General features: G+C 42.3%; 1 protein-coding gene across 1 annotated transcript in view; it reads left to right on the top strand.

Moving 5' to 3' along the window:
- The window catches only part of DOCK5 (dedicator of cytokinesis 5), a 202846-nt gene that overhangs the window by 118310 nt on the left and 70098 nt on the right, over positions 1–14438 (top strand). Inside the window, 5 exon segments of the mRNA XM_027597925.2 lie at positions 738–921; positions 7479–7576; positions 7817–7906; positions 9461–9561; positions 11336–11470. Of these exon segments, the coding sequence (XP_027453726.1) occupies positions 738–921; positions 7479–7576; positions 7817–7906; positions 9461–9561; positions 11336–11470 (608 nt within the window).

Raw genomic sequence — 14438 nt, 5'->3', positions numbered from 1 at the left:
CAACGGCGTTCGGTGGCAGTGACTAGTCAAGGGCTGACCTCCTGCCTCTCTTCTGCATCGTCCTGTGTGGAACAGGGCCAGTTGCACTGTTGGGCTTGGTTGGGGTGTGGTGGGCGTGGTAGGATGTGGTTTTTGTATCACTGAGAGCCAGGCACCATTTCTCGGCTCGGGGGGCCTCGCTTCCTTCCCTAGCAGTTTGGTCCTCACTCTTTAACTGCTACGGAATTATCTTCTGAGATTTTCAAGTGGAAAGTAGACACAGGAAGGTCTCATTTATCTAATGATATCACAGAACCGGTAGCTTCTTTGAGCTGCCTCTACCTGGTGTGGGTCTTCCTTATTTCACAGCTAGTTTTGGAAGGCGTGACAAGCTATTTCCTCCCAATGAATCCAGTCAACCCCTCAACCCAATGACATATTATTATGACCATTTACAGGTTCAAGAAAATGGACTCCAACCTCATTCCTTCGTATTGATTTATTTATAGCAGAGATCTAGGGTGTTCTCAGTTTGGAGTTCACAGCTTACTCCATTTTTATTCAGTGTTGAAATTATTTCTGGGCTCAAACCCTGGAAAAGTATCACAGCATCTTAGAGTTGGAAGGAGCGTAAGTATAATTTGAGAAAACTGTGTTTCACACCCTGGAAGGCACCATGCTCATGATAGAAACCAGTTTTATTTGCATCTGAGAGATTTTGCCCATCATTTGGTGTCCCTCACGTGCTTCCTTTTCAGGGTGACAACAGGAAAATGGAAGATGCTAAGTTCTATCTGACCCTGCCGGGAACTAAGGTAGAGATGGAAGAAAAAGAGCTCCAAGCGTCCAAAACCCTGGCCAACTTTACCCCAAGCAAGGACAGCACAAAAGACAGCTTTCAGATCGCCACCCTCATTTGCTCCACAAAACTCACCCAGAATGGTAGGTGTGGTGACCACACTGGGTTTTCTCTTTGGTCCCCTTGGGTTCCTTTGTTAGACCCAGGGGGCTGGGCCACATGGGGCTGTGTCTTCTGAGGCCAGATACTGGGCACTTCGGATTCTACTCCCCATTCTTCACATGATGTTCTGGGTGCTACTGATCACAAAGCTAATGCTCGCTCTGAGGTTATCTTGCCTGTATTTCAAATAGGATGAAAAGTAGTTTGGTATTTTTTAAGATCATAAAACCTGTAAATGTATTCATTAACAGAGGCTGGAAAATTTTTAAAGTCTTATGTTTCCTTCCTTCAAGGCAGCAAAGAACTTTAATAACGTACTCTGTATAATACATGAAACAACAGATATTGGTAATAAGGGGGAGGGTACTGGTAGAGAAGAAGAATCAGTCTCTTGCCCAAAAAGGTGTGGCCAAGAGCAGGAAGGGTTTCCTGTTAGAATTCCATCTGCCCTCCCCCCCCACAGAACCTCCTCTTTCCCATTTTTTTCCCCCAAGCATTCAGGGGCTTTTCATAAAATCAGCTGAATAGTTCAAATGGGCTTCACTTTGTTCCTTCTTGTAATCTGTGGTATGAATTTTAACTTCTTTTGTGTATATGATGGTATTTGATATCCAGTAACAGCTTCTCATTCAGTTAACTTACGAGTAAGGGGTCCTGCTGAACTTAGTGAGCCAAGAATGAGGAACTCTGGGAACTTGCCGTAGAAATCCTATAGCCCCTATGATGGAGAGAGGATTAATCACTTTGGGCTTTTAGAAGATTTGGGTGAGGAACATGGCCGGGACTCTGCCTTTCGGAAGTACTAAGGGATAGACAAAACAGTTTAAACATAAGGTACACTCAGGGATCAGATGTTGGTTGATCTTTAAAAGGGGTCAGTATTGTTTGTTTTGATGAATCATGGTTGGCTAGAGAACATGGATAGTATTTCAACTTGGACAAGTGGCCAGACTCAACAGAGTTAAGTGCAGAGCTGATACACATGTGAAAGTAAAAACACACTCACCAAGAATTAAGCCAGAAAAAAGGCAAATCTGTGGAGGCAGTGAAAATTTTCATGGTTGCAAAGGCCTCAGAGAGGAGGAGGGATGACTAGGCAAAGCACGGGGTATTTCTACAGCAGTAAAGCCATACTATATGATACTGGGATGAATACATGGGTGCATGTCATTATACATTTGTCAAAAGCCGCAGAACGTGCTACACAGAGTAAACCCTAACATATACTGTGGACTTTAGTTCATGAATGGTATTAATATTAGATCATTACTTATAACAGATGTACCACACTAATGTAAGATAGTAATAGTAGGGGGAGGCTGGGGAGCACTAGGAGCATATGGGAACTCTCTGTACTTTGTGCTTAATTTTTCAGTAAACCTAAAACTGCTCTCAGAAAAATAAAGTCTATTAAGAGGAAAACAAAAATTAAGCCAGAAAATATTCTGAGCTTCATAGAAGACATGACAAAACTGTATCAGTGACCTAATCCTTCTTAGGGAAAAAGCAAATGTGATAAACTGCTGGTACCAGGTTAAATGGTACAGTATTTATGGAAGATGATTTAGAAGGTGTATCAAAGGTTTTGAATGTATTCAGACCCTTTGAGCCAGTCGTCTCATCCCTGGAAATTAAACCTAAGTAAACAATGAAAGATGAGCACAAAGATTCATGTATGAAGATGTCTCCGTATTACTCATAATAGGGGAATAGCAGAAACAATCCAAATGTCCAATAATTGGGGGCATTATCATGTAATTAAATGACACATGTGCAGCTACCAAATATATTTCAAAATGTAATCAAAGACATGTAAAAACTTTGCATTAGCCAGAGTATAATCCTAGTTTTGTTTAGATACATGTTGACGATTTGGAGCCAATCGCCTGGGTTCAAGTCCCAACTCTGCCACTAGCTGTTTCCTCTCGGGCAAGCCACATGACCTCTTTGTGACTTGGTGTCCTCATCTTTAAAATGGGAATGATACTAGTGTATATTTCAGAGAATGAAGTAAAATAAGTAAAAGCGAAACAAGTGTCTCGCGCATTGTAAACACTGTGTGAATATTAGCCACCACCACCACCATCACCATCATCATATGTACGCAGAAAAAGACTAAAAGGAAAGACTCCCGAAGTTGGAACAGTAGTTTATTTTCTGTGCTCTTTCTGTTATTTTCCAAACTTTTAACTATGAAATGTTAAAATGGTATTTTTGTAAGTGTGGCAGCAGACAATACAAAGCATTAATGTACTTTTAGGACTATTAAGGGATAGTCAAGAGAGATGGCATTTATCGAATAGATTATCCTTTCCAGAGATTAGACTTCAAGTAAAGCAAGTGATCAAAGTAGCTAAAATTAACTTAAAATGAAAAGCAGAAGGAATTTCCATGAGAGAGAACCATATGGTTCACTTGTTTATTATCCCCAGTCAAAAATACAGGAAGCGTATGGACAGGTGCCAGTACCCGGCTCAGACGCTAGATTTGCTGACATCTGCCTCGCTCATCTTCTAGATGTTCTAAAGGCGCGCTGTCCCCCTGTGGCGGCCACCAGGCACGTGGAGCTTGCGAAATTTAGTTAGCATAGAGGAAAGTACGGTTGCACTAGTCTCGTTTCAGGTATTCCATGGTTTTGTGCTTCTGGAGGCTTTCGTGTTGGCCAGCAGACCCACAACATTGCCATCATCCCAGAAAGTTCCATCTGATGGAACTGCCCTGGCTTTGTTGTCCTCCCCATTCCTAACGTTTAGGTCTCAAAAAACTCAACATACCAAACTGAATGAAAGTCTTACATAATAACATATCCCAAAGAAGGTTGAAAGAGGCAGATTCGCCCAAACCAGGGAGGAGTGATGTGCTGTCCTCATGGCCTGAGGTGGGGCTGGGAGGGAGGGCAGATGTGAGAAGAGTGGAGAGAACCGTAGGACACCGCAAGCATCAGAGGACACAGGGCCTTCCGAGGGCCAAGTAATGATAATAAGCGTTGCAGGTGGTTCGTGTATTCTCTTTCTTCTAATTCGATGGAAGTTCCAAGGAAGCAGTTTAATGTATTCTGAGAAAGAGGAAGCTGAAGAACAGTAAGAAACCCTCCACTCCAAGAGGGCACTTCCTGACAAAGAGGGTAGCTGTTCTTTCACAGAGACCATGACCAAGGGCATTTCTCCTTAGCTTCACAAAGAACTATTCAGACTCTAAAGGTGAAAAGCCACTGGCCTGTGTTACAGACAGAGCTCGTAGACTCTTCATTTATAAATTTTTTCAAAACTAGATCAGACCCAGTTTATATGGATCATTTGTTGCTGGGCCTGTATAGAGGGTGAGAATAGATTTGTGGCTCCAACAAAGGGAGAGGGGAGTTCAGGTCCTTGTAGGTGTGGGACAGTTTCCAGCATCATCTTATTTTACCCTCCAACACCCTAGCGCACGAAGACACCAGCATCACCATTCTGTTCACTGATCAGAAAGTTGAGTTAAGGAGCACCTGGGTGGCTCAGTCACTAAGCGTCTGCCTTTGGCTCAGGTCATGATCACAGGGTCCTGGGATTGGACCCCACGTCGGGCTCCCTGCTCTGCAGGGAGCCTGCTTCTCCCTCTCCCGCTTCCCCTACTTTTGTTCCCTCTCTTGCTGTGTCTCTCTCTGTCAAATAAATAAAATCTTAAAAAAAAAAAAAGAAAGTTAAGGTGCCAAAATTTTTCCTAGGTTCATAAGTAGTGGACATGGGTCTGAAAATAGATATTTGCAACACCAAAACGTATGGTTTTCCTTTTCCTTTTTAAGTGTTATGGTCTCTAATCCTTTCTCTAAAGTAGTCACTAGCCTAAATTTGGGGATTGTCATTCAGAGTACCCTGAATTCTTAAATATTTTGGGGAGGGACGTAAATTGAGAGAACCTTGGATAACATTGGGATGGTTATTTCTGATGATCTGGAAATTCCATTCTAGTTTTATGGCCCAGAGAAGCTGCTGTACCTGGAAACCAGAAGATGCAGGAGAATGTTCATGGCAGAATTGTTTGTGATAAATAGAAAAAACTGCAGACAACTCAAAGGTTTATCAGCAGTGGAATGGACAAACACATGGTGGTACATCTGCACAATAGGAGAGATACTGTGTAGCAACTGACAGGAATTAACTAGAGCTATATGCCTCAACCTGCATGAAAGAGCCCCGGAAGTCTGGGGACTTTGCTCTAACATGGGGCTGCTACTTTTCTAGCCCCAGGACCTCTGATTCACCAGATGCCAACTCTATTCCTGACATGGGCAGTGATGTGGTATGCAGATATTTCTAGGGCGTAAACCTCTGGGCTGATAGAAGGGTTGTTCGCAGACTCTTAAAGCTGCCGGGTGACTCCTGGGTGAAGTATCTAAATCCTTTTTCCTCAGGCAGGAACTGGTGGGGTGAAGTAACAAACGGACCCTTACCATTGACTAGCCTCCAGCAGGAGTAGGAGATGGGAAGGGGGAAGTGGACAAGCCCAGCACAGTGTCTATTACCAAATGCTCCCTGAACAAACGAGTAAATCCAAGAACTGTGATGAGCAGGCCACCGGTTCCTTTTCCACCCATTCACTCATTCTTGTAGCAAACACGTATCGAACACCTATGAGGCGCCTGGCACCATGATGGCATAAAACAATGAATGCAGTATGGTTCCTGCCCTCAAGTGGCTCAGGTCTACGGGCTGAGCCAAAGAGATACCAAGTGTGTATTTACCATTCGTTATGTTTGTCTTTGTGTACGTATATGTAGGAAAGAGTACAATAGCACAGAATGATTGGGTCAGTCTCCCCAGAGGGAATACAGTTTGAGGTGGGTCTTAAACATAAGTATGAGCTTACCAAATACATAGTATTAAAATATTTCTGGGCATTTGAGACAAAGAGAAGAATATATGCAAAGACATGGATCTAGCAGAGCATGCCATAGTCTGGGGAGTAGTGAGTTGATCTGTCTGGCTGCTGAGGGGTAACAGAATGGTGGGTGATGCCCTGGCAGAAAGGCCATGGGTGGGGCCTCACCACCTTCTGTGAGTGGTATGGGACTTTCTTCTCTTCAGAGTGGGGAGTCTCTAGGCGCTGGGTTTTGGAGGTTTCCCAGGGACTAAACCATAGGCAAACTAATAAAAGAAACACTCATGAAGCAAATTGACTATTCTAATGAACAGTATATGTTTTTAACAACTTCTGTATATTATACAAGTCCATTGATTAAAAAGCATGTATTGCTACTTATACTGGCTAATGCTCTGTAAATGGGAATAGTAGCTTAATGTACTAAACAAAATGATAAAATAGTAACAGTCCAGATGCCTGTTCTAGTTCCCTGTGACACTTTCAACATTGGTTAAAGCTATAAATGGCTTAAAGATCCATAATTCTACACTTTAAGTCCAAATACACCTCAAGGTTTCTGTCCCAGTCTTGCTCTAAGGACCATGAGCCTGTTCTGCCTTCCTTTGAAATAGCAATCTATCTAATTTGCTTGTCTGTTTCTTTGAAGAACCCTGGAAGGCAGTATGATAGAGTAGTACGGACATGGTTTTTTGGGATTAAATTAAATTCCATTCATAATGCTCCTGGCCATTGTGTGACCTAAGGCAAGTTATTTAATTTCATAAGGTCTCAGTTTCCTCAACTCAAAAATGGAAAAAAATGAAATCTCTACAATGTGGATGCAGTGTTTAAATGGATTAGTGTGGGGCACCTGGGTGGCTCAATTGGTTAAGTGTCCAACTCTTGGTTTCGGCTTAGGTCGTGTTCTCAGGGTCAAGATCGAGCCCCACATCAGGCTCTGTGCCTTGCACAGAGTCAGCTTGAGACTCTCTCTCCCTTTCCCTCTGCTCCTGCTCTCTCTCTCTCTTTAAAATAAATGAAAAAATCTTAAAAAGAATAAATGCATCAGTGCATATATATATATAAGTTCCCTTTTCCCTTTGTATCCACTGAGATACACATAGTGATAAAGGACGAATTAAGCAATGCAGCAAATTGAAGGTATGAAGTTTACTTAAGAGTGTCTTCAGGATGCCTGGATGGCTCAGTTGGTTAAGCATCTGATTCTTGATTTTGGCTCAGGTCATGATCTCAGAGTTGTGGGATCGAGCCCTGAGTCAGGCAGAGTGCAGAGTCTGCTTCTCCTTCTCTCTCTGCCCCAACCTCCCCCAACCCCCGCTCATGTCCACTTGCTCTCTCTCTCTCTAATAAATAAAATCTTAAAAAAAAAGTGCTTCCAACTTTTCATCTATATGGCTATGATGTCATTATTTCAGAAATATGAATTCCATTCAGGAATTCAATTTTATGTTCTCATATATTAGTGGTTAATTTTTTTCTCTGAAGACTGAAAGACCACAAGGTTTTTTCTGGTTTAGATAGGAGACAGTAAATTAAAAAAAAAAAAAATACATAAGGAATTAGCCACTATTAAGAGCAGTTATCTTTTCTAGAGAGTTCTATAGTTGTATCCTGAAATAGTGTGCATTACTTCTTTCAATCAGTGTCTAATTTTATGCTTTGTGGTCGTTCTTCCTAGTTGACCTGTTGGGCCTGTTAAATTGGCGTTCGAACTCCCAGAACATTAAACACAACTTAAAGAAGTTAATGGAAGTGGATGGAGGCGAGATTGTTAAGGTTTGTTTATGTATTTGTGGTTAGAAACACAGTCACTGTATCATTAGTTCAACATTTCAAATTAAATCAGTGGTCAGAAATATAAAACTTGTTATGTACACTGGAAAGCCCAAGTGCCAATTTTTAAGAAATGCTATTTTTAAACTCATTCTATTGTAACCTAACTTCTCTGAATTTTTACAGTATGGAGCTGAACTGAAAGCATGAAATAACCTCTCTCTCTTTTTTTTTTATCTTCAGTTTTTGCAAGATACACTAGATGCACTTTTTAACATAATGATGGAAATGTCAGACAATGAAACCTATGACTTCCTTGTGTTTGATGCACTGGTAAGCAGTTAAACACATTAACTAGTTTATTCTCACAACAGTGTAGTGTTTAGTATTTTGCTATTATAACTGACTGCGACGAATATCCTCCTGCATAAACGCTTGCATACATCTCTCTGTTTCTAGAGGTTAAATTAGAAACAACTGACTCAGTGTTCAAAGACTTTATTTTTCTGTTACCTGTTAGATCTTACTTACTGATATGCTTTCTTTCTCATTAGGGTAAACGAGGTATTGTATCACATTAGAAATCAAGAATCACTTTAACTTACTTTAAAATTGCCTAGTTATAAACCAGGAGATACGTTTAACAAAGGTCACTGTGGCTCTGTTGTGTGTGCTTGTGTGTTCATACAAGGGAGACTGAATTCCCACATCAGAAACGAACATCAGTCTCATTCTGTACAAATCACCCAGCCCACTCCAAAAACTGAGATCCAGACAAAGAGAGATGATGTTAGAATCTTGGAAGGTGGGGCACCTGGGTGGCTTAGTCGGTTTCTACCTTCAGCTCAGGTCATGACCCCAGGGTGCTGGGATTGAGCCCCATGTCAGGCTTTCTGCTCAGCGGGGAGCCTGCTTCTCCCTCTCCCTCTGCCGCTCCCCCTGCTTGTGTTCCCTCTCTTGCTGTGTCTCTCTCTGTCAAATAAATAAATAAAAATCTTAAAAAAAAATAAAAAAAACTTTGAAAGGCTACAAATTGTGGTGGAGTGAGCGGAGGAAGCTGATACATCCAAACCAAGAACGTTTTCTCGTTGTTGGGGTTAAAATTCTGTGCAGAATTTACCTGGATGTTGCAGCAAAGGAATGTTAGCTGTTTTACCAGCTTGGAGAAATTGATACATTCAGGAAGTGGTCAGGGCATTAAGGATATAAGATAAAGAGAGGAAATCCTCCAGCTAAGATTGCGCTTGGCCAGATTCATGGGGAAGAACAGGTCTGGGCTCTGTGGACAGAGCAACTGGCATTGGGTCTATGCAGGCATCCCTGGGGCCCTTCTCCTGCATTCTTCTGTCAGCAGTAGGTGCAGTGTGGTGGTTGGTAGATTATGTGCCTGATAGGGATGCCATTCACAGAAGAAGGGGAAATTGAGAGGCAAAAGTCTGATGAAGTTCAATTATTGGGGGCACTCATGCTGCACTCAGGAGAACAAGGTCACGAAATAATTCATTAACTGCATCCTTGGGTTAGAGTTTCTTTTTCCCACAGGAGACCCCTTCTGTATCTTTCTCCTGCCTCTCCCCATCTTCCTCCCTGACTCATCTTGCTTGCGCACTGGCCTCTCTTTGAGACAGTGAGCTCCCTGAGGCCAGGGGCCGGCTCTTACTAGATTCTCCATAGCATTTAGCCCAGTGCCTGACACATAGTTTCTCTATTGGCGTTAAATAAGAGAAACTCCAAGACTTTACTTCAGCTCTGGAATAGTGAAGTGGGAATGCTGCAAAAATGGTCGAGAAAGAAAAGAAGGCACCAGGATGCTAGCATCCGGCTTGTTGACATAATGAACGCCTGGGGTCGCACAGTGCTGCTATCTGTATTTTTCACCTTTGGCAGGTATTTATTATCTCACTGATAGGAGACATCAAGTTCCAGCATTTTAATCCTGTCCTCGAAACCTACATCTATAAGCACTTCAGTGCCACTCTGGCATACGTGTAAGTATGACTCAAGGCGACTACCTGCTGTTGGGGTGTTGGGTTTGTACTCTTAGGGTTGAGTTGTTAAGAAATGCAAGGGACATAAGCTGAGTAAGTGTGCCCCTAAGTGCGGAAGCTTGTTGTAAGCTTCCAGTGGCAAGAGAGAACCAGCTAAGTGTTCCACCCCTGGGAAAGGCATTAAAGGCAATCCCTGCCTTCTGGAAAGCTCCTGAAGAGATAAGGCTGTATGTCTTTAAGAATCCAGAACACAGAGAGATGAGGAGTTGAAGGGAACACAGTCAAGGATGGAAGATCATACTCGGGATCTTAGGAGAGTTGGGCGTCAGGAAGACTAAGTCTGGTAGAACTGAGGGTCATGTCCTCAGCCCTATACCACAAGTGCTTTGTAGACTTTATTACTTACAGGATATGAGATGATGTAATTTTTCTTTCTTTTATATAAGGGAGAATGGTCTCTGCCTTTTCCATAGTGCAGTCTCCTTTCTGTCTTTGGTTTATGAGCCTCTGACTCGGGAAAGCAACTAACTTCAGCCCACCTCACCGTGGCATACTATGTAGCCTGTCTCCCCCACCCCTGTGCATTCCTGCTACTGTGCAGAGCAATGTGATAAAGAGTGACAGGAATGTAGTTGAGATCGGCAGAGGTCTTTCTGACAGCAGCTTAGGCCAGGTCATGCTAGCTGATTTGCTGATCTCTCAGGTTGGGTGCCGACCTGATTTTTCAGGTCAGATTAGAGATTCCCTTATGTCCTTTCTGAGCCAAACAAGAAAGCTCTTGGTTTTATGTGCATGGGAGATCCAGCAATGTTATAAAATGTAAGTGACAGAAAAGAGGTGTCATGTAGCATAATCACCAACGAACACGATGGACATGAAGCCCGCTGGGTTGGGAGAAGCAGCGGATAGGCTCATGACAGGTTTCTTTGCATCCAGTAGCCTCACTTTCCAAGCAGGTGGTAGCTTCAAGTGAGGAACTCCTATTGCTGGATCTTCGTTCCACAGAGCCAAATGCAACATTCCGGAAAGTAGTAATTTGGGTTTCTTTACAAGACTTTAGCAGTTCAACATGTGTGCTGTGGATATTACTTAATACTGTGGAAACTCAGAGATTTACAGAAAGAAAGGTCAAGTTACGAGTGCTCCCAGAAGTGTAAGTTAGCAAACGATTAAGAAAATGCCTAGACTCTGGAAAGGCACAGAGAGCAATCTGACATCCCAGCCCAGTGTTATCTGTTGGGATGCTCAGAAACCATGGTTGTTTTTGTCAGATTGAGCTTCTCTTCCCATCCTCACCATTGTGTGGATCCCAAAGAGTTTAGGCAGACTGGAGGGAATTAGACTTCTTTTAAGGTGACTACATTAAGCAGACAGTCCCTTCCTTACAGGAACGTCTGAGGGTATGTGTGTAACCTACTAGAGATTTAGATGCCTTCATGGTTTGAATCCCTTCAGCTTTCATTTTTGATCCTTTTTAAAAATCCTGCTAAAGTAAAGAAACCACGCCTTATTTCTAAGCATTAGGGAAGCTCCAAACCTAGACTGCAGCAGTGAGGAAAACCCAACTGCAAAGGAGTTACTTTTCCTGCTCAAACCTAGACTGCGGCAGTGAGGAAGCCCAACTGCAAAGGAGTTAATTTTCCTGCTCAAGGCATATTCTAGAAGGGGTAATTATAGTTGTGATTTCTGCTTCCCTGGTATGCCAAGTTCCCTTCTTACAGAACATACCCTACCACTTTGCCCCACTGACAATTTTCTTTCTCACCCTTTTAAGGAAACTCTCCAAGGTACTGAACTTCTATGTAGCTAATGCAGATGACTCCAGCAAGACAGAATTGCTTTTTGCTGCTTTGAAAGCCCTAAAGTACTTGTTTCGATTCATCATCCAATCTAGAGTACTCTACTTGAGGTAATGGTAGCTGTAATAAAATGTTTATGCTGTCTCTTCTCTCTCCACGGACTTTTCCTTAATCTTCATGCTCTATGTTCAGCGATCTGATCATGGTCGGGTCATGGAATTGCCAAATTTCAAAACTCCCAAGGCTGAAGATGGTGGTAGACTTTGATACCCCTAGAGAAGGCCCATGCAAAGTCCTTTTGAGTCAGCAGAATTTCTAGGGCAGTAATGGCAGCAGGACTTAGGGATGCAGGTGGCTACAGTGTGCAGCTTGATGAAAGCCCTGGTTGGTGATGACAGCTCTAGAAAGCAAGGTTCCTGTGGCAAGATTGTGTTTAGCACAGCAAGGGACCTCATGATGTTGGGTGTACAAATCTAGGATCGTGAGCGCTTGGTGGTGGTAGATGGAGAGTGGTGGCAGGTGTCGTCAGAGAGATGTTTCCTCAGGTATGTGTTTCTTCGCTGACATCATGCTTAGCTACCTGATGAAACTAAGTCAGCTATGATAATTCCCAGCTTGAATTTCTAGAATAACAGCTGCATCAAAAACAAGAGAGACGGGGCACCTGGATGGCACAGTTGGTTAAGTGTCTGACTCTTGGTTTCGGCTCAGGCTGTGATCTCAGGATCATGAGATCAGCCCACATTGGGCTCTGTGCTGAGTGAGGAGCCTGCTTGGGATTCCTGCTCTCCCTCTCCTTCTGCCTCCCCCGCCCCCCCACCCAGCTCTTTCTCTCTAAAATAAGTAAATAAATACTTAAAAAAAAAAAAAAAAGCAGAGATGAAGAATGAGGAAGTAACTTGTCTGGGAATGCCCACAACCCTGCTGCCATCTCTACCTTTCAGTAACAGCTGGATTTCCAAACTGTTCAAATGTATTGCTAAGGCAGGTTTGGAAACTGGACAGATAGCATGCTAAAAAATGTTATTAGGACTAAAACTATAGTAAGAGGGTTTCAAGTCTAGATTTGAGCATTTGTATCGCTTTTTAACTTGGTATGTGTAAAAAATCATAAAATTAAAGGAAAACAATTAACATTAAAAAGGTCTGCAACATACAGTATAGATCAAGGCCTTTAATTAAAAGGCTCTTACCAATCAAAGAATCATAAACATCCTTAAATAATAGAAAACAAAAACAGATAATTTATAAGAGAAAAATCCAAATGGTAAATTAAATTCCTTAAAAAATATTCAAGGGCACCTGGGTGGCTCGGTCAGTTGGGTGTCAAACTCTTGATTTTGGCTCAGGTCATGATCTTGGGGTCCTGGCATTGAGCCCTGCATGGGGCTCTGTGCTTAGTGGGGAGCCTGCTTGGGATTCTCTTTCTCCCTCTCCGTCTGCCCTTGCCCCCACTCTCTTTAAATAAATAAATAAATAAATAAATAAATAAAATATTTTTTAAAAAAGTCCATATGATCAATATGCCCTACACACATACTATCTTTTTCTATACATTTGATAAAGATTAAAAATCTTCATCCTTTGATGAAATTGGACAAAAATTGTTCCTGCATTTTAATGCTGATAGGAATATAAATTTCTTAAGGGCAGAAATTTGACACCATGAATAAAAGGCAAAAACAAAACAAAATAAAACCCACAAAAAGCAAAAGAAAACACCACCTTTGTCTGGTAATACCCCATCTAAAAATTTATCTGCTGGAATATAACCCAGCAGGTGTGAACAAAGATGAATGAGAAAGGGTATGTTAATGAGCAAAGATAACCATGATAGGTTCTTAAATAATAAAACTAAAGGGTAAGACATAAGTGCTGTATGATCCCATTTCAAAAATAGAGGTTTGGGAACTAAAATTTTAGTAGGAATAAAACTGTAGGTAAGAGGGTTTTAAGTAGTTTTTATTCTTTCAGCATTTTAGAGTTCCCACAGTGATTTTGTACATTTTTACAGTTTTTAAAAACGTTTAATGACTTAAAAGTTCAGCGGGGTGAATGACAATTCCTCCTTGCCTAGCAGAAGCGAGTGGTGTTTACCCATTGCGGGGTTTATACAGAATCTCTAGTCCATCTCTCTTCAGACAGGCTTCTTTTATAGCTAGCTCCTCGTTCTGCAGTTATGTTAAATTTCCACAAATTCATTTAGGGCCTGGAGTGTCCCACTGAGGGAACATTTCCCTTAACCTAAACATTTGTATAGTAAACCCTGATGTCCAGGAATAAAAATCCTCATAAAACCATAGAACGGAAATCTTAATTTATGAAATTGAAAAATATTTTTCATTGATGACTCAGTAGTGTGTCACCCTTCACAATGTTGCAGTGCATCTGAGCCATCGTTTTCAACATCATTTAGGAGAAGAACAACGGAAAAGCCAAGATTCGGGTGGTTAAGTAGCCCATGAAGTTAACTAAGGGAGTTGCTGTGTTGAACTTGGTCCCTGAGCACCTGCTTATGGTTATCCCCACCCCTCCAATTGTTTCTACCCCTCCAATTGTTTCTCGTTACACAAGAGCTTGATCAGAGAAAGCAAGCCTGGAAATCTACATTCTCTGATTGCTTAGATCAGATAGACATCAATTTACTGGCCCTGTCCAGGAGCTACAAATGAAATGTCACCCCCCCAGACCCCCACACCCCCTCCATTGCCCCTTTGCCCTCCTCAGAGCTTAAATTCCTTTCTGAGCTCATTTCCTGGCTGGAGTTGACCTCCATTCAGGAGACACCTAGGGAGAATTAAAATTGTAAATTGCCCATGGTAGGGCATTGAGAACTCCACCTCAGTCTTGTATTGGTGTCCCCCACCCATGCCCTTTTTCTTAAAGATTGATTGATCGAGTTTCAAGAGAGAGAATGCACGAGTGGGGGGAGGGACAGAGGGAGAGCGAGAGGGAGAGAAGCAGACAGCCCACTGAGTGTGGATTCCAATGCGGGGCTCAACCCCAGGACCCTGAGATCACAACTTGAGCCAACATGAGAAGTTGGACACTTCACTGACTGAGACCCCAGGCGCCCCT

The sequence above is a fragment of the Zalophus californianus genome, chromosome 2 (genome assembly GCF_009762305.2).
Source record: "Zalophus californianus isolate mZalCal1 chromosome 2, mZalCal1.pri.v2, whole genome shotgun sequence".
NCBI lineage: Eukaryota > Metazoa > Chordata > Mammalia > Carnivora > Otariidae > Zalophus > Zalophus californianus.
This window is presented reverse-complemented; position numbering and strand designations above follow the sequence as displayed.